At 33.9% G+C, this 21,354-nt stretch overlaps 4 protein-coding genes across 4 annotated transcripts; 3 read left to right on the forward strand and 1 right to left on the reverse strand.

Moving 5' to 3' along the window:
• The first annotated feature begins 8,230 nt into the window (after positions 1-8,230).
• LOC133326133 (protein argonaute-2-like) lies at positions 8,231-9,289 on the forward strand. The gene has a single exon (XM_061534809.1). It carries the CDS (start codon positions 8,231-8,233, stop codon positions 9,287-9,289), a length of 1,059 nt encoding a protein of 352 aa, XP_061390793.1.
• A 90-nt stretch (positions 9,290-9,379) lies between these two features.
• LOC133326122 (protein argonaute-2) lies at positions 9,380-12,165 on the forward strand. Its single transcript, XM_061534797.1, is given in 7 exon segments — positions 9,380-9,593; positions 9,629-9,746; positions 9,805-10,399; positions 10,461-10,826; positions 10,905-11,561; positions 11,631-11,998; positions 12,072-12,165. Coding segments are annotated over 7 exon segments (2,370 nt in total). The 5' UTR covers positions 9,380-9,421.
• Positions 12,166-13,075: 910 nt separating this feature from the next.
• Positions 13,076-15,059, reverse strand: LOC133326101 (protein PBDC1). The gene is made up of 4 exons (XM_061534775.1): positions 15,027-15,059; positions 14,062-14,247; positions 13,321-13,526; positions 13,076-13,265 (listed from the first exon to the last, which is right to left on the reverse strand). Exons 1-4 carry the CDS (start codon positions 15,057-15,059, stop codon positions 13,076-13,078), a joined length of 615 nt encoding a protein of 204 aa, XP_061390759.1.
• Positions 15,060-18,108: 3,049 nt separating this feature from the next.
• Positions 18,109-19,284, forward strand: LOC133326098 (large ribosomal subunit protein uL24). Its single transcript, XM_061534771.1, has 2 exons — positions 18,109-18,240; positions 18,610-19,284. The coding sequence occupies exon 2, from the start codon at positions 18,634-18,636 to the stop codon at positions 19,081-19,083; it is 450 nt and encodes a 149-aa protein (XP_061390755.1). The 5' UTR covers positions 18,109-18,240; positions 18,610-18,633; the 3' UTR covers positions 19,084-19,284.
• Positions 19,285-21,354: the final 2,070 nt, after the last annotated feature.

The following is a 21,354-nucleotide window of genomic DNA, read 5'->3' on the forward strand; positions in this document are numbered from 1 at the left end:
TATTTTGTCCACTGCTCCTTCCAGGACAATTCTGCCGGGACAACATGGGTATCATCGGAAAGCTAATGGAGAGTACTTTCATCCTATCTAATAAAATTATTGAAAAATTCCGCCCAAGTTGGGTGTATTTAACAAAAACTGGCGAAGTCCTGGGGCAAGGACAATTATTTTGTCCACTGCTCCTTCCAGGACAATTCTGCCGGGACAACATGGGTATCATCGGAAAGCTAATGGAGAGTACTTTCATCCTATCTAATAAAATTATTGAAAAATTCTGCCCAAGTTGGGTGTATTTAACAAAAACTGGCGAAGTCCTGGGGCAAGGACAATTATTTTGTCCACTGCTCCTTCCAGGACAATTCTGCCGGGACAACATGGGTACCTATGGAAAGCTAATGGAGAGTACTTTCATCCTAGCTAATAAAATTATTAAAAAATTCCGCCCGAGTTGGGTGTATTTAACAAAAACTGGCGAAGTCCTGGGGCAAGGATAATTATTTTGTCCACTGCTCCTTCCAGGACAATTCTGCCGGGACAACATGGGTATCATCGGAAAGCTAATGGAGAGTACTTTCATCCTAGCTAATAAAATTATTAAAAAATTCCGCCCGAGTTGGGTGTATTTAACAAAAACTGGCGAAGTCCTGGGGCAAGGATAATTATTTTGTCCACTGATCCTTCCAGGACAATTCTGCCGGGACAACATGGGTATCATTGGAAAGCTAATGGAGAGTACTATCATCCAAGCTAATAAAATTGTTGAAAAATTCATGGGTGTGAAGATAAATTGGACAATTTAAATTGGATATTTAACAGAGTGGATGTTAACAAAACTCTCTTAACTCAGTAACAGAGCTATATTAAGGAGTTACATAGTGATGAGTGCGAAGATAAATTGGATTTTTAGATTTTATTATTTTGTTTTGTATTTATAGTACATATATGACAATAAAATAAAAAATCACCTTCCTATAAGATCTCAACATTATTTAAACAAAAATCAGAGACCTACTTAAACTAAATTCAACCGATAAAATATATTAAATCGAAAATGTAGATCAGGCCAAAACGACTAAAGCAGCTACGTTATAAAAGATGGGCGGATGAAACTGGGCTTAAATGAAAGGTCTCGAGGAGTACTTTAACACCATATACCAGTTATATTCCAAAACCGTTTCAGAAAGCTAAATTGGACGACTTTCTGAAAATGTCCTGAAATCCTGTAAAGACCACTGTGCGAAAATAGACCACTGAAATGCGTTGGATTTTTAAGTCGTGACTAATTTTGGAACATTGACCGCTAAATTAGAAAGAATCTGAAATTCTGAAAGTTTAAAGCTATTTTTGTGGAAAATGTAATGAAATGAAATGTTTAAAAAAATCGATTTATTGTTGCCATTTTATTACCAGAATTATTGACCCAATTTATTGAACTTCGGTTAAATGAAACATATTTCAATTATTCAGACTTGCCATTATTGAAACATTCGGATAATTGAAACAATTTCGGCCACTTTCAATTAAGCGGATTGGACTGTACAATTTTCCCATTTTGCATTCTTGGATGTCACATGTTTTCCAATGATCTATTTATAGCTCTTTATACTAGTGCGTGTGCGTGTGTGGATTCAACACACAAAATATGCGTTCACTGAGATTCCGCGCTAAGGGTTGTTTTTACAGAAAACAAAAATGTAACGTTCGCTATTTGTTGTTGTTGCATAGCAACGAAAAGCAACTGATCTCATCGGAAAGAAAACAAAACAAGCATCATATTACTTTACGCAACGGAGGTGCTGTGGCTCAGTTGGTAAGCGCGTTGGTTTTTTGACAATTCTTTGTTTAAACGTTGGGTCGTAGGTTCAAATCCCAGCGCAGGAGAACTTTTTTTTTTATTTTAAAATGTACTAAACCATATTAATTTTTTATATATATTTAATTTTCATATCTGAAAAACATTAAATTTTTTAAGCATATGTAAATATATATATATATATATATATATATATACCTATATGCTTAATAAATACGCGCATTGTATTTATTCGATATTTACAAATACAATCATTTTGGTTATTCAAAAAAAAAAAAAAAAAAAAAAAAAAAAATACATATTTGTTGTGTTTTAAAAAAAAGAAAATCATATAGTTATTCAAAAAAAGTTTAAAGTAATGGAACATTGTGATATTTTCATAAAAAATCCTGTGGTTTTTTGAAAAAATATATATATTTTTTTAAATAGACCAAGGGTTTCACGAATTTTTTTCTATAGAAAAAAATCGACTAAGGGTATCACGAATTTTTTTCTATAGAAAAAAATCGACTATAGAAAAAAATTCGTGAGACCAAGGGTCTCACGAATTTTTTTCTATAGAAAAAAATCGACCAAGGGTTCACGAATTTTTTTCTATAGAAAAAAATCGACCAAAGGGTCTCACGAATTTTTTTCTATAGAAAAAAATCGACCAAGGGTATCACGAATTTTTTTCTATAGAAAAAAATCGACCAAGGGTCTCACGAATTTTTTTCTATAGAAAAAACTTGGACCAAGGGTCTCACGAATTTTTTTCTATAGAAAAAACTTGGACCAAGGGTCTCACGAATTTTTTTCTATAGAAAAAACTTGGACCAAGGGTCTCACGAATTTTTTTCTATAGAAAAAAAAACCAAGGGTCTCACGAATTTTTGGTCTATTTAAAAAAAATATATATTTTTTCAAAAAACCACAGGATTTTTTATGAAAATACCACAATGTTTCATTACTTTAAACTTTTTTTGAATAACTATATGATTTTTTTTTTAAAACAAAAAATATGTATTTTTTTTTTTTTTTTTTTTTTTTTTTTTGAATAACCAAAATGATTGTATTTGTAAATATCGAATAAATACAATGCGCGTATTTATTAAGCATATAGGTATATATATATATATATATATATATTTACATATGCTTAAAAAATTTAATGTTTTTCAGATATGAAAATTAAATATATATAAAAAATTAATATGGTTTAGTACATTTTAAAATAAAAAAAAAAAGTTCTCCTGCGCTGGGATTTGAACCTACGACCCAACGTTTAAACAAAGAATTGTCAAAAAACCAACGCGCTTACCAACTGAGCCACAGCACCTTCGTTGCGTAAAGTAATATGATGCTTGTTTTGTTTTCTTTCCGATGAGATCAGTTGCTTTTCGTTGCTATGCAACAACAACAAATAGCGAACGTTACATTTTTGTTTTCTGTAAAAACAACCCTTAGCGCGGAATCTCAGTGAACGCATATTTTGTGTGTTGAATCCACACACGCACACGCACTAGTATAAAGAGCTATAAATAGATCATTGGAAAACATGTGACATCCAAGAATGCACAATGGGAAAATTGTACAGTCCAATCCGTTTAATTGAAAGGGGCCGAAAGCAGTGAAATTGTTTCAATTATCCGAGTGTTTCAATAATAGCAAATCCGAATAATTGATATCTGTTTCATTTAACCGAAGTTCAATAAATTGGGTCAATAATTCTGGTAATAATATGGCAACAATAAATCGAATTTTTGAAACATTTAATAGCTTTAAACTTTCAGAATTTCAGATTTTTTTCTGATTTAGCAGTCAATGTTCCAAAATTAGTCACCACTTAAAAATCCAAAATATTACAGTTGCTTTTATTTTGGCAACCAGTGGATGCCCATAAAAAAGTACTCCTCGAGACCTTTAATTTAAGCCCATTTTAATTCGCCCATCTTTAATAATTTTCGCACAGAGGTCTTCACAGCAAATCAGGATATTTTCAGAAAGTCCAATTTGGCTTTCTGAAACGGTTTTGGAATATAACTGGTATATGGTCTTAAAGTACTCCTCGAGACCTTTCATTTAAGCCCAGTTTCATCCGCCCATCTTTCATAATTTTCGCACAGTGGTCTTCACAGCAAATCAGGATATTTTCAGAATGTCGTCCAATTTGGCTTTCTGAAACGGTTTTGGAATATAACTGGTATATGGTCTTAAAGTACTCCTCAAGACCTTTAATTTAAGCCCAGTTTCATCCGCTCATTTTTCATAATTTTTGCACAGTGGTTTATACAGGATTTCAGGATATTTTCAGAAAGTCGTCCAATTTGGCTTTCTGAAACGGTTTTGGAATATAACTGGTATATGGTCTTAAAGTACTCTTCTAGACCTTTCATTTAAGCCCAGTTTCATCCGCCCATCTTTCATAATATTCGCACAGTGGTCTTAACAGGATAAAAGGCGTTTTTAACAAAGTCGTCCAATATGGCTTTCTGAAACGGTTTTGGAATATAACTGGTATATGGTCTTAAAGTACTCCTCGAGACCTTTAATTTAAGCCCAGTTTCATCCGCCCATCTTTCATAATTTTCGCACAGTGGTCTTTACAGGATTTCAGGATATTTTCAGAAAGTCGTCCAATATGGCTTTCTGAAACGGGTTTGGAATATAACTGGTATATGGTCTTAAAGTACTCCTCGAGACCTTTAATTTAAGCCCAGTTTCATCTGCCCATCTTTCATAATTTTCGCACAGTGGTCTTAATAGGAAATCAGGATATTTTCAGAAAGTCGTCCAATTTGGCTTTCTGAAACGGTTTTGGAATATAACTGGTATATGGTCTTAAAGTACTCCTCAAAACCTTTCAGTTAAGCCCAGTTTCATCCGCCCATCTTTCATAATTTTCGCACAGTGGTCTTTACAGGATTTCAGGATATTTTCAGAAAGTCGTCCAATATGGCTTTCTGAAACGGGTTTGGAATATAACTGGTATATGGTCTTAAAGTACTCCTCGAGACCTTTAATTTAAGCCCAATTTCATCTGCCCATCTTTCATAATTTTCGCACAGTGGTCTTAATAGAAAATCAGGATATTTTCAGAAAGTCGTCCAATTTGGCTTTCTGAAACGGTTTTGGAATATAACTGGTATATGGTCTTAAAGTACTTCATAATTTTCGCACAGTGGTCTTTACAGGATTTCAGGATATTTTCAGAAAGTCGTCCAATATGGCTTTCTGAAACGGTTTTGGAATATAACTGGTATATGGTCTTAAAGTACTCCTCAAGACCTTTCATTTAAGCCCAGTTTCATCCGCCCATCTTTCATAATTTTCGCACAGTGGTCTTTACAGGATTTCAGGATATTTTCAGAAAGTCGTCCAATATGGCTTTCTGAAACGGGTTTGGAATATAACTGGTATATGGTCTTAAAGTATTCCTCGAGACCTTTAATTTAAGCCCAGTTTCATCCGCCCATCTTTTATAACGTAGCTGCTTTAGTCGTTTTGGCCTGAGCTACATTGTCGATTTAATATATTTTATCGGTTGTATTTAGTTTAAGTAGGTCTCTGATTTTTGTTTAAATGATGTTGAGATCTTATGGGAAGGTGATTTTTTTATTTTATTATCATATATGTGCTATAAATACAAAACAAGGGTCTCACGAATTTTTTTCTATAGAAAAAAATCGACCAAGGGTCTCACGAATTTTTTTCTATAGAAAAAAATCGACCAAGGGTCTCACGAATTTTTTTCTATAGAAAAAAATCGACCAAGGGTCTCACGAATTTTTTTCTATAGAAAAAAATCGACCAAGGGTCTCACGAATTTTTTTCTATAGAAAAAATCGACCAAGGGTCTCACGAATTTTTTTCTATAGAAAAAAATCGACCAAGGGTCTCACGAATTTTTGGTCTATTTAAAAAAAATATATATTTTTTCAAAAAACCACAGGATTTTTTATGAAAATACCACAATGTTTCATTACTTTAAACTTTTTTTGAATAACTATATGATTTTTTTTTTAAAACAACAGATATGTATTTTTTTGGAATAACCAAAATGATTGTATTTGTAAATATCGAATAAATACAATGCGCGTATTTATTAAGCATATAGGTATATATATATATATATATTTACATATGCTTAAAAAATTTAATGTTTTTCAGATATGAAAATTAAATATATATAAAAAATTAATATGGTTTAGTACATTTTAAAATAAAAAAAAAAGTTCTCCTGCGCTGGGATTTGAACCTACGACCCAACGTTTAAACAAAGAATTGTCAAAAAACCAACGCGCTTACCAACTGAGCCACAGCACCTTCGTTGCGTAAAGTAATATGATGCTTGTTTTGTTTTCTTTCCGATGAGATCAGTTGCTTTTCGTTGCTATGCAACAACAACAAATAGCGAACGTTACATTTTTGTTTTCTGTAAAAACAACCCTTAGCGCGGAATCTCAGTGAACGCATATTTTGTGTGTTGAATCCACACACGCACACGCACTAGTATAAAGAGCTATAAATAGATCATTGGAAAACATGTGACATCCAAGAATGCACAATGGGAAAATTGTACAGTCCAATCCGTTTAATTGAAAGGGGCCGAAAGCAGTGAAATTGTTTCAATTATCCGAGTGTTTCAATAATGGCAAATCCGAATAATTGATATCTGTTTCATTTAACCGAAGTTCAATAAATTGGGTCAATAATTCTGGTAATTCGGGTTTGGAATATAACTGGTATATGGTCTTAAAGTATTCCTCGAGACCTTTAATTTAAGCCCAGTTTCATCCGCCCATCTTTTATAACGTAGCTGCTTTAGTCGTTTTGGCCTGAGCTACATTGTCGATTTAATATATTTTATCGGTTGTATTTAGTTTAAGTAGGTCTCTGATTTTTGTTTAAATGATGTTGAGATCTTATGGGAAGGTGATTTTTTTATTTTATTATCATATATGTGCTATAAATACAAAACAAAATAATAAAATCTAAAAAATCCAATTTATCTTCGCACTCTATCACTATGTAACTCCTTAATATAGCTCTGTTAATGAGTTAACAGAGTTCTGTTAATTTCCACTCTGTTAAATATCCAATTTAAATTGTCCAATTTATCTTCACACCCATTCCGATAAGGCCAGATGATTTCACCCGAGCTGTCAAAATGCTTTCAATTTTGACTTAATTGTGTGAAAACGTAAACAAAAAATTTGACAGCTTGGGGGATTTTAATCCAAAATTGTCAATAACGATTGCTTCTGACACGACCTGTTTATTGGATCATGAATTTTACTTGAGTTCGATGTGCAAAGTTGCCAACCATGTGAAATATTATAAAGAACAATTTGACAGATGGTCGAGACAAAAAAAAATGGGCTGTTCCCGTACTACAAGAACCTACTAGATTTTACTATTTTCTTCGATATACGTCACCTTATTATTGCATCATGGATTAAATCAAGGCATTGTAATTTGAAACCAAAATACTAAAAACACAGAATTATAAATGGCAAATCTCTGAATTTGGAAGGGTTTATTTCGACAACATAATTTATAACATTTTCTGAAAGAATATGTCCAAAAAATTTTATAAAATATATTAATATTAAAAGTTATATTTAGCAAAACTGGTATTGACATATTCACTCTAATATATTTCAATGAAAAAACTAGAATACATCGTAGACCCACTTGAGTGTTTTTTTAAAGTTACTGTATGGTTATAAGTTCGCCAAATTTCATGTACAGTCGAACACATGAAATTACTCTAGTGTGGACCGGCACTTTTTGAGACAAATTTTGTTCAAAAAAATCATTTGCAAAAATATGAGTCATATCTTCATTACATTTTTCAAAATGGGGGAAACACACAAATTGTGAGACAGATACGTGCCATTTCACCACGAAAAGGGTTGCCGTGCTAAATGAAATACTATTTGAAGTATAATGTTTGGGGCATTTATGGTCTTAGTATACATTTTTCCGCGCACGAAGTATAGTTTTACTTTGCATTTTTTGTTTACATTGATTTAAAAATTATAATACAATCTATTTACCCAAAAATAAATAAATTTATAGAAATTATCTGTTATAAAAGAAACAGAATGGCAACTCTGAACATCAGAGTATAAATACCCTGAATTCACCAATCCAACCAACACACAGCAACAGCCAGCGATAGACAAAGACGCAAAATATTTTTTCGTTTTCGTATCACAAAGTGATTGAATTTATCTGAAAATCTTGATTAAAAAAACAAATTTATATATTTATTAATAAATATATTCTTCTGCAAGAATGGGCAAAAAAAATAGTAAGTATTTCGTGGGTTGGTTGGTTTGTCTGGATGTGGATGAAATTTATTTGCATGTTTGTTTCATTGAATGATGAAATCGTTTGTTATTGTGTTTGTAGAACATAAGCAAACGGGAAATGAATCCGAAGGAAAGCCACAGCAACAAAGCCAGCCTCCGCAAGCTGGATCCCAGAGCACTTCTCAAGCTGGTACGTATCTTCAATGTTCCCGGTTTCGTAGCCACAATATTTGTTGGCGGATTCAAGACATTTTCTCTACATATAGGTCAAGGAGGGCAGCCACAACAGCAAGGTGCGCAGGGTGGAAAACAGCAGCAAAAGGGTTCAGGTCCACAACCAAGTACAAGTGGTGGTAATCAAGGTCCGCAACAAAAGCAAAGAGGTCCCGGTCCACAACAAGGGACAAGTGGTGCTAATCAGGGTCCGCAACAACATCAAAGCGGTCCCGGTCCGCAACAAGGTTATCAGGGTATGCAACAGCAGCAAAGGGGTCCTGGCCCACAACAACAGCAAAGAGGTCCTAATCCACAACAAGGTTCGTGGGGTGGTAATCAGGGTCCACAACAACAGCAAAGAGGTCCTGGCCCACAACAAGGTTCATGGGGCGGTAATCAGGGGCCGCAACAACAACAACAAAGGGGACCTGGTCCACAACAACAACAAAGGGGCCCAGGCCCACAACAAGGTTCATGGGGCGGTAATCAGGGGCCGCAACAACAACAAAGAGGAGCAGGTCCACAACAACAAAGAGGACCAGGTCCACAACAACAAAGAGGACCAGGTCCACAACAACAAAGAGGACCAGGTCCACAACAACAAAGAGGACCAGGTCCACAACAACAAAGAGGACCAGGTCCACAACAACAAAGAGGACCAGGTCCACAACAACAAAGAGGACCAGGTCCACAACAACAACAAAGGGGCCCTGACCCACAACAACAACAAAGGGGCCCTGGCCCGCAACAAGGTTCATGGGGCGGTAATCAAGGTCCACAAAAACAACAAAGGGGCCCTGGCCCGCAACAAGGTTCATGGGGCGGTAATCAAGGTCCACAACAACAGCAAAGAGGTCCGGGACCACGGCAAGGTGGTGGACATCAACAAATTGAAGCATCATTCCAGAAGCTATCACTGTCGGAGGGTAAACTGAATTCATACTTTATCTACAGCCGCTAATGCTTTTATACATTGCATCTTCCAGAAGGTGTACTACCGCCTAAACCAAAATCTTGTGCTGGAATTGTTCGCGGAACCCTGGGTAGACCAGGAGTTGTGGAAGTGAATTATTTGAGGTTGATTCTGGATAATATGCCCAATGAGGCCTATCACTACGATGTAACAATAACACCTGATCGACCAAAAAAAATGATGCGTCCTGCTTTTGAACAGTGCAAACGAGAATATTTTAACGGCATTGAGGCAGCGTTTGATGGCAGAAAGAGTTGTTATACCCCAGTGCGTCTCCCGGGCCCAATCGAATGTAAAATTCTGGTACGTAACATAATTATACTGCAGAATGCAACAAGTGCAACGTATTTTTTAAGGTTCCAGATTCTGGCGATCGTATGAAAGAGTTTCAAGTAGAGATTAAGGAAACGAATGATTGTGTCGTGGATCTTAATTCACTTCGAACGTAAGTCGAAATAACCAGCGAATTTTGTTGTATCCTTTTTAATGTCTCCATCTCGCAGCTACCACAATGACAAAGTTTCTGACAAACCAATGAGAGCCTTGCAAGCTTTGGATGTAATTTTGTCCGGAAATAATCATGAGCGAAGCGTTCGTGTTGGACGTTCCTTTTTCTGTAAACCAAAACAACCTGTTGATTTGGAAAATGGATATGAAGCCTGGACTGGTTTGTTCCAAGCCGCTATTTTGGGTGAACAGCCATTTCTTAATGTGGATATTGCCCACAAATCGTTCCCTCGTGAATGTCATCTAATTGATTACTTGTCAAACGAAAGAATTGACCCGAGACAACCTTTTAATAGATACCAATACGGAGATGTAGAACGTTACCTGAAGGGAATTGATATTGTGTATAAACCGCCAAAATCGTTTGGAAGCTTTGATAAAAAGTACAAAGTAATGGGAATTGGGGAATCAGCCACGAAAATACGTTTTAAAAACGATGAGGGCACGGAGATGACTGTTGATGCATACTTCAGGTCTCGTGGAAGTCCACTTCAGTATCCAAATTTAAATTGTGTTAAAGTTGGTTCTTCGGTTCGCTCAATATATTTACCGATGGAATTCTGTACCATTGCGGAAGGTCAAGCTTTGAATGTAAGTATACAAAATGATGTTCCTCTGTTCTTGTGTTTTTATGGGCATGGCAATTGTTTAGCGAAAAGACGATTCGAAACAAGTACAGCAGATGATTCGCTTTGCTGCAACATCGACCAATCGTCGTAAGGAAAAAATTATGGATATGTTGCAGTATTTCAATCTCAACGCCAGCATATTAGTTCAGTCATTTGGCATTAAAATTGGTACCAATTTTATAAAAGTTCCAATACGTATCTTGCCAACTCCATATATGGAATATTGGGAAGGTAGAACAGTTACCACCCAACGCGGCGCTTGGCGAATGGATAACCTAAAATTCCTGATGTGCTCGAAACCACAATCCGGTCATAAATGGGGAATCATATATGAAGACAACCCGCGATCCAGGCTGAATTACAATGAACTGGATCAATTCAAGAAGAAGGTAAGAAAACTAAATTATACAACTGCGAAAGCGACCAATACTAGTTTCATTATTTCCCAACTTGCCTGAATGTGATAGGTGTTAAATAAGTCCAGGGAGCTAAATATGAATCTTGAAAATACTGCTGAAATTATAAAGTACAGCAATATCAATAGCACACTTGAAGATCTGGCCAGGAAGAAATACGCTCTTGTTTTTGTTGTAATTGGTAGAAACGCGTACAGCGATATTAAGCAGAACGCTGAATTACGAGTCGGAATCTTAACACAGTGCATAAAGGAGGCCACTGTAGCCCGAACGGCTAGGGATGAAACAGTGTTTTCGAACATACTCCTGAAGGTAAATGCAAAGCTTAACGGAACCAATCACAAAATCTCTCAAAATGACGGAAGGATGAAAGCGTTGATGGCACCTATTAACAATGTAATGTTCATGGGTGCCGATGTAACGCACCCCTCCCCCGACCAGCGTCACATACCTAGCGTGGTGGGAACTACAGCTTCACACGACCCGTTCGGCGCCTGCTACAACATGCAGTACAGATTGCAAAAGTCGACTAGGGAAGACATCGAAGATATGGAATCGATCGCCACACGGCACTTGCAGGTCTACTTCCAATACCAGAAACAATATCCTTCTCAGATCATTTATTATAGAGACGGCGTGTCTGACGGTCAATTTCCCATAATTGCGAATGTCGAATTGAAGGCAATTAAAAGGGCTTGCGCCAAATTGGTAAATAAGTCTATTAAAGGCACTGTATAATTGTAGTAATATTTAAATGTCACCATTTTATTGCCACAGCGTTGTGCCCCGAAGCTTACCTGTGTAATTGTTGTAAAGCGACATCATACCAGGTTTTTCCCCATGACGAGTCCACGTCACGACCGTGACTTTAATAATGTGGAACCTGGCACTGTTGTCGACCAACATATTACACATCCAAATGAAATTCAATTCTTTATGGTAAGCCACCAATCGATACAAGGAACAGCAAAGCCAACTCGTTACAATGTCATTTTGGACGAATCGAATCTTAATATAGATCTTTTGCAACAACTGACTTACAATCTATGTCATTTGTTTCCACGTTGTAACCGTGTTGTGTCATATCCGGCTCCAGCATATTTGGCTCATTTGGTAGCATTTCGAGGCCGAGTATATTTAGAAGGGTAATACATTTGAATTGTGATAAAATTGCAGTATTTTTTGTTATTCGTTTTTTTTTTTTTTTTGTATTTTTAGTGCCAGAAATTTTTCCACCGATCTAAGCCGAGAATACAAGCAACGTACAATAAAGGAAAATGTTATGCAATGTAATCCCATGTATTTCATCTAAACTTATATTTACATTGTCATTCAAAATACCAATAAAGCATATTTAATACTTCTTTGCATCATACTAATTATTATTTATATATTTAAAAGAGAAGTAAGCTTTTGATTTTTCTTTTGTATGTCATTGTTTTAATGTTCATTAAAAACACATAGTTGCAAAAATAATACACTTAACGAACGGTAAATTGAGGTTAATCTTTTCCATTTAGTAGTTGTAATTGCGATAAACTTGCATTGGATAAATATTTTTGCATTGGATGATGGTTAACATTTTCAATCATACTGTTTTGTTGTTAAGTTTTTTTTTTATATAAATCAATACTAAAATGATTTGAACATGTTTCCCTTAATTTTGAGGATGACTTTTTTGCCAAAATTCCAATAATAAAAAAGGACTTATGATTGAGAAACCATAGTCTGATTTGAAGGATAAGTCTGAATCCTAAGGACTATTTTAATTTATTTTGTAAAATTTTAAATCATTTCTAAAAAAAATATTTTTCAATACGTTTCAAAGTTGAACTTGCCTAAATGGGAAAATTCATGGTACAATAATACAATAATATTGGGGAAAATTCCCCAACATTATTGTATTATGCATAGGCATATGCAAACTTTTTTATGTTGGTCGCCTGTAACAACTGGCAACCCATCATAGGTTTGGTTACTACTGCGACATGCCAAATATATACTACACTATACAGAATTCCATCATCCAATGTTTTTCATTTATTCAATTATCAGGACAAGTTTCGTCATAGATAAATACCTCGTTGGTGTACTGAAGAGTTCCGGATTTTATTTATTTATATCTAGTTCACATAACTTTACTTAAGTTTTATAAAAATGTACACAACACTACATTTAAAATGTTCTTATTAAAAAAGCTAACCTAATTTCAAGCATTTCCGTTATTGAGAAACTTCTTGTTGTTGGGTTCCATTGTTTTCGTGTGTCTGCAATGTCTTGGGAGCGGGTTTAAATTTGCGATACACTTCATCATTGTAACCTTCAATATTTCGAGCAATTTCAATGGCCAGAAACTGAATACGCACTACAAGCAGTGAATTTTCGGGAGAAAATTCCTTTGAAGCATCAGCCCTAAAACGAATATCATCTTCAACATAAGTTGATTGTTTGGAAAAGTCACACATACCTCATTAATGTTCCATACGAATAATCTTCTAGTTTATTGAATTTCTCAGCAAAGTTACGCCAAGCCAATTTTGCTTCAGGAGATTTTAAAATTTCGTCGGACAATACATCGACTTTTAAATCTGGGAAATCTTGGCGGAACGTTTGGTAAATTTGATCATCATATGGTGTTAGTCTGAGGCATGAAGGATGAACACTAGTAATCAACTGTAAAAGTAAAACACTATTGAATTTTTCGTATGTGTCTACAGTAATTTGAGGGAGCAAGTCCTGTGATAGCCTTTTACAAAAGATGCACATAGCCCATATTCAACCGAAACGTGCGAAAATTATAAATGTATTTCAATTATAGTACATATATGTATATAAAGCATTTTGAATTGAATTCCAGACCAAGGATTTAGAATAAAGACCGAACCATCGACTGAAATCTATTGAAACACGTTGGACGAATATCGTTGTTTGTAAAGAAATTAGTTTTTTTATCAATTTTTTCTGAAGTTAAATTCCCCAAAGGGTAGATATTTAAAGTGCCGAATAGTCAAATACTTTTAATAATGTTATTTCGTATCCGATATTAATATTAATTCTGAATATGGACAGACCTTTAAAGACGCAATTTGTTTAATATCGGCATATACATAAATATATGGTTCCGAATGTTAAAGCTAATCAGCTGTGGCAAAACATTTCAGACCTATCCCACAAGACAGTGCTCCCTCCCAACGCAAAATAAACCTACATTAAAGTGCACTTCGGCATGATCCATCGCTTTTACCGCCCACATCTCCTCTACCAAACCGTCATTGCCAAATTCTTCGGCCGGTCTCGACAATAATGAAGCACCTTGCTGAAATATTATAGACGTTGTTTTATTGATGTAATGGAATTGATTTCTCTTTTGTACGAACCAGTAATTCGGCCATTCCTAGTCCCTTTTTTTGTAAATCTCAGAAGAAAATCCCAAAGCACCAACACGTGAAACGAAACAATGAACTAAAAACACTAACATTAGAGATGGCAAACAATCGATAGCAAACTATCGCACAAAGCGAATATCGATATTTTGTCTGCTCTACAACCATCATCATCATCTCCACAAACAATTTGGTCCGTTCCAGAACCTGCCAGAATTTACAAATGTTTACTACGATAACAATTTACCTTTTTATTTACGATAACAATTAATCTATAATAATATAATAATCTACTAATTTTTTGCAACTTTTTACTCTAAAACCATTCATGAACCCACAAAACTTGAAAAACATTGAAACAAATTTAAGAGAACACAAAACAAAATCCTCATAGAGAAGGTTAACCCGGTTTTAATATTTTCTTAGATATCATAAAGGAAAATTCGTTATGGTAGTAAAAAGTTGAAGATTCTTGCAGTACGGGAACGTACCAATAATGTAAATGCAGTTTTATGCTGATTTTGAAGTATTGCCTAATTTTGGCATATTTACTTGATTTTCGAATATATATTATATTCCTAAAATTTGAATACTTCACGTCGTTTTGCATCATTTTACAAAAAAATGGAGGGAACTATTTTGAATTTTGTAATACTGAGTTTTTAAAAATCTTACTGGACAAATCTACTCAGCTAAATTTTGTACAAGTAAAAAACTATGGAAATGATTATCATTTTGTTATTTGATTAAGAATAAACTCTCACAAAATAACTTATTGAGTAATTATTACCTGATTTAAACACAACAATCGACAATCACACATCTTTTTCAGGTGTTATTCAAATCATCTACAGTTGAAATTTGGTGATAATTTTTTTATTTTAATCATTTCATTTGTAATTCGAAGCGTGTTTGTTAAATTCGTGACATTGCATTTGTAATTCATAGCATTTTATTGCAAATTCGTATTAAAATGATTTCATTTCGATAAAATTTTATTATATTGTAATTGAAATACTACGAATTATAAAAAAAATATGTTATGAATTACAAAAAAAACTGTTATTAATTACAAATGAAATTATTTACATTTCAAATTTTATTTTGTATGTTGAATTGGAATTGAAATAATTCGAAATTCAAATGAAATTATCGAATTACAAATGAGTTGTAATGACTCGCAATTGAAATTATTTTTTTTTTTGCAATTACAATTTAATTGGTTTGCAATTTAATTAAAATTGACATTTGCATTTTTTGAAAGAAAGAAGGAAATAAATAAATTCTCAATTTAAATAAAGGCTTAGTTAATCACAAATAAAACACTTACCAGAAATAAATATTGCAAAGTTCTAACCGCTATTTTAATGTTGAAGCACTAGATTTTTTTCCGTAATTCGGAAAACCCGTTTTATAGCACAGATATCAAGATATTTTTCGTCACGGATTTCTTCAATTGATTAATGAATGATTATTATTTAGAAATATTACAATTATTTGGCACTTTTTTAGTTATAATTTGCATTTAATACCGGCAGAACACGAAATGCGCGATATTAACAAGAAAAAAAATTGCATTCCTGCACTTAAACGCACCATTTTAACAACAGAGCCAATCGCGAATTTAATAAATAAACGACCGACCACACAAAAAAATATTTTTTACAAGGATTAAAAACAAATATTACTATATTTTTAACCTCTTTTTTTTTTGCTTTGCGAAAAAATACTCACTCCTGGGCTTATATATTTTTAAACAGGCAAAATGCTCAATTTCAACATGAAACACCTTCACACATTTTGTTTTCCTTTATGTAGTTTGGCCACGGCTCCCCGATAAAGAGTAAAGAACGCCATTGCCGCATTTACGTTAAACCGAACATCCGAAACACAAATTATATAGGTGGTCGCTTCTGTGTGTATCTTCGATCATTTGAATATGTTTAAATATAAAGATTACTTGAATTTAACACTCGTTATGCTATTCATTCTTACAGCGCACGCGATATTACAAGACCAAAATTATATTCCTGCACTTGTATTAATTTATGACTGCAAGGAAACGCACAATTTCCAGAACAAACACATTTGCACATTCCTTTTCCTTTACGTAGTAAGAGTATAAAAACGCCTTCACCGACATTCGCGAATGTGTGAAATGAACGCCCGACCACATTTACAATAAACCGAACATCCGCATCACAAATCGAAGATGTCGTCGCTCCTTTTTTTTAACCACGAATGACAGCTATGTTTTCCACAGGAATAACTTCAATTTCACAAAAGCTTTGCTTTTAGTTGTTTGTTTAGGAAAATGCTATTAACATTTATTTCAATGAAAATTGTGGAATTGATTTTTTCACAAGCTATTTCATTTAACAACAAATTGTACACAATTTTGTTTTATTCACTCAACAAACTTCAATGCAAAGATCGACCAGCCAACTTTCGCAAACCGTTAACTTTGATAGAGTTGCCATGGTATAATTTGCAATAGACAATCAAATTCAGGGATTAATGGATCGATAATTGTTGAAGAATAATTGACAGGAATGATTTAAAAGGAGTTTACATGTACATCTAATAACTTTTGAATTTCTGATATTTTTGACGTATAATAGAGGGAAATAACGTTTAAATATATCATAATAAAGAAAAACGATATAAAGTAATAGAAATGACACCTATTTCGTTTCCAAATACATATGTATGTATTACTCCCATTCCATTCCAGAAATTATTTTTCGATTTTTGGGTCTTTGACAATTTTCGTTATATTAAGTTAAGGCAACCCCCCCCCCCCCCCATTCTCGATTTTATATTTTCTAAATTTTCAATGGACTGGTAAATGAATACCAATGCATATTAAGGTTTGTAACTATACACATACATATATAATTGAAGATTTAAAAGAGAAGAAAAATAATTTACAAAATTTTGTTGTTGTTTTTGGTGATTGAAGTAAAGTCCTTATTTTTTATGGCGGGCATGATAACACCTCACTGGAACATCGGAATCCGAAAATTCCAACGGTGTTAGAAAGGGTACATGTCTGGCTCTCGTATGAACTAGGATTATTGGCTTCGCTCAAAAATCAACAAAAAAAAAAAAAAAATGGCGGACCTTTAAAAAAATATTTTTGAAAAAAATATTTTTTACCACAAACCAAGTAAAAAAATAAGGAAGATCTCGACCTATTGGATTTATCCTAGTTCATAGCTATACACTCACAGAGAAACGTCCCAAAATTTTTCGGATTGTTAGTTTTTGAAATTTGCCCGCCATAAATTTCATTTGAAAAATAAATCGACTATATCTTGAAGAGTTCTTGGGATTTTCATTTGAAATTTTGTAGGGACATTCTTGAATTAGTATAGATTCGAAAAACTAAATACAATTTTTTGACCCCGTGAATGGGGGGGTCCCCTTAATGTAGGGTAAGCGGAATAGATTCGTGAGCCATTCGTCGCGATATGTGTTATCGAAAATGCAATAACTACAAGGGTACGATTAAATCAACAATTGATGTTGATGTGTGTTGAACTTTGGAGAAATGCAAGAAAGTGTAATGCGATCATTGTGTGGAGCCCTTTAAACTTTTCAATACAAAATGTCGATTAATCGATTAGTTGAAAGTCGACTAACATATCCCTACATAAAATGCGGTAAAGCAACACCAGATTTCGTATTAATTGGTCTCTTATTTATATGTATTATAATATATATTTAATACCATCCAGCCCATTAAAACTTAGTTACAAAAATTTATGCTTAACCCGAATAATGCATGTCTAGCGTATGAGTTATTTTTCAAAAATACTGCCTGAGTAATATTTGATATCGCTATTACAACTCTGTCCAGCTCCTTCGTTCAGTTTAGGGTTGCATTTGACCGATGGCAACTGTCAAACTTGACGAAACTCTTTGACAACTGGCCGCTGCTACTTCCGACAGCGCAACTGTCAATTTCTTTCTTTTTCGTATTTTTACGATAGTTGTTTGGTGTAAGTTTTCTAAGTGAAATTTTTAAATCAAAAAACATCGTGCTTTGCGAAAAGAATTGAATAGAAAATCATTTTGAAAGATATACTCAGTTAACTAAAGAATTTAACGAAATGAAAATGTCCATTAAAAGTGTTATTGAAAATGAAAAAACCCCAACTTGAAGAGATGTCGCCTTCGGCAAATGATGGAAAGAGCTCGTTAATGTTTTTGCCTTGTACGAAGAAATAAACAAACCACGGTGACGATGAAACCCCGCCACCAGTTGTCATTTTCACTAACGCTTGCAGATTGTGTTGTAGTTTTAGATGAAGTTAAAAGTGTGTCCGAAGAAATGCATTAATGTTTGCCCCTTTCCGTTTCTTTTGCAGTGAACCCAACAAAGCACATCCAAAATGAAATTGAACAAGTTCGTGACATCTTCCCGCAGAAAGAACCGCAAGCGCCATTTCCAGGCCCCCTCCCACATTCGCCGTCGTCTTATGTCGGCTCCCCTCTCCAAGGAGTTGCGTCAAAAGTACAACGTTCGCTCCATGCCCATTCGCAAGGATGATGAAGTGCAAGTTGTTCGCGGCCACTTCAAGGGTAACCAAGTCGGCAAAGTTGTCCAAGCCTACCGTAAGAAGTTTGTCGTCTACATTGAAAAGATCCAACGTGAAAACGCCAACGGCACCAATGTTTATGTTGGCATTCATCCCTCCAAGTGCTTGATTGTCAAATTGAAGTTGGACAAGGATCGCAAGGCTATCTTGGAACGTCGCGGCAAGGGACGTTTGGCTGCTTTGGGCAAGGACAAGGGCAAATACACCGAAGAAACCGCTGCCCAACCCATGGAAACCGCTTAAGCCTGATTTAGTTCATAGTTGTGCTGTGTAGTATATCAACAACAACAAAAACAAACAACCATCAATACAATTATCGGGAGGATGATGGCATACGAAATAATGGTCAGTGACTGTTGACGAATGCCATCGATTTATTTTTATTAAAATACAAAACCACTGGATTTCTTTAAAATAAAGAAAACAACTGTTTTATAAAATTAAGACGTAACACTGAATTTTTGTTCGGAAGGAAAACAAGAATCACATATATATGCTAAAGGTAAGCCAGCGATTGCAATTGGCCAACGTAGTAAATGAATGAATTTTAATTACATTCGGTTGCAATTTGTTTTCATTGACAGGAGGAGAGTTGGGATGCAATCTATGATAAGATCCAATCTGGTCTTATGATAGAAGTTTCAAGCTACGAAAATTCATTAGATATAACAATATATATAATATAGAAGTGCTTACACAGTAGTATAATTGGAAATAATTTGAAACATGCTAGATTTATAATAAAAAACATTCATGATGTTATCAGAATGATTTGGCGCCGAAAAAAAAATCAACTACTGTCCATCTTCTAGCAAGGGAGAAAATGAAAAAAAAAAACACAGATATTTAAAATAAGACAAATAAATTAATTGTTTGCAATAGAATTTTGGTTAGCCGAGAAGCTTCGAAAGTATAGAACATACGTTCCCAAAAGAATAGTAAGTAGTCTGCAATGACAGTAATAGAATGTGTTGGGGTTGGTTGTCCATTATTTGCCAGTTTGGATTTAACTACAAAATGTAATGGGTCAAACAAAAATAATATCCTTGAATATTTAATGTGTAAATAAATCAATATTAAACTGTATTTTTTTTAATTTAAAATGACAGTCAAAACGAATGTTTATTATATATCATAAACGAACAAAATGTACAAAGTTTTACTTTGTCCGTGAGTAATTAGAAGATTATTTGTTTATATTTTGTAAATCTGTTTTACCATTATCTTTGTTAGACACTTGAAAGAATGAAAATTCGATTATTTCTAATTTTGTAAAGAATACATTTGCAATTACAGTAAAAACTCGCTAATCCGGATAATTGATTGCAGACCCCAATCCGGATTACCGAGATTTCCGGATTATCGAGTTTTATTAATTGGTTTAAATTTATATTAATTTGGTGATAATTTAATTATTTTTATGTTTTTATTGAAAATGAAAATTATTCATTTCAAAAATATGAACTTTGAATATAATAAGTACCATTTTCAATTAAATTTGCAAAAAAAAAATTATTCAAATAAAAAGTAACGTATCTTTACAATCCGGATTTTTGAGTCAAATAGGTCAATCAATCCGGATTATAGGATACGCAATGGGTTGTGAAATGCAGTCCGGATTACCGAATAATCCGGATTGTCGAGGTCCGGATTATCAAGTTTATACTGTATTTGTATCAAATTTAAATGTCTATAAAATAGTATCTTCTTTTTATCTCTATAAGTAATTCGTTGTTATCTAACAGCTATAATAAGGATAATTTCATCTGTAGACCAATCAATCAATTTAGGTGCACCTCTAAGAATTTTCAAAGTATATAGCATTTTTGATATTGATTACATTTAGATTATTTTTTCGATGAAAATCAAATTCCAAATATTACCCCATTTTTTAATCATTTTTGTAAAAAAATCATACAACAGACATTTTTTTGATTCTGTTTACAGCGACATATATTTTTGTGGAAATTTTTGTGGAAATTGTATTAGAACCTAAACGGACTTCAACCACTTTCAAAATTAACTACTCAAATAGTTCTTCAAAATTGGACTAATATGAGAATCTTATTTAAATTTAAAATGTCTTCCTAAATTGGAGGCCTTCTCCTGGGATTCTAAGCAGCCGGACTTCGATCGGTTATTTCACTTATTTCAAGCCAACATGACCAATTACTTATATTAACATATATAACAATTGTATGCAAACAATAAAAATCCCCAGAAACATAATATGCAGTAGATCTAGAACTTAAGTTCTAATGTATATGCCGTTTAAGAGTAACATAATTTTTGATCAGGGTTTTAAGACATTCTTGCATGAATGAGTGGAAAACCTGTTTTCATGAACTGATCTAATAAATATGTTTATGGATAGACGTCGTTGTACGCCAGATCTGGCGTATTTTTTAAAATTTACTACTGCGCCAAATTAATTTCCCCATAAGCGGAATTTTTATGAATATTACAAAATGCGAAAAAATAAATTTCTAAAGTAATAATTAATAAGCAGATATT

Source organism: Musca vetustissima, unplaced genomic scaffold (assembly GCF_032173495.1).
Source record: "Musca vetustissima isolate MV318-11 ecotype Yass unplaced genomic scaffold, APGP_CSIRO_Mvet_v1 utg16036, whole genome shotgun sequence".
In the NCBI taxonomy this organism is placed as follows: domain Eukaryota; kingdom Metazoa; phylum Arthropoda; class Insecta; order Diptera; family Muscidae; genus Musca; species Musca vetustissima.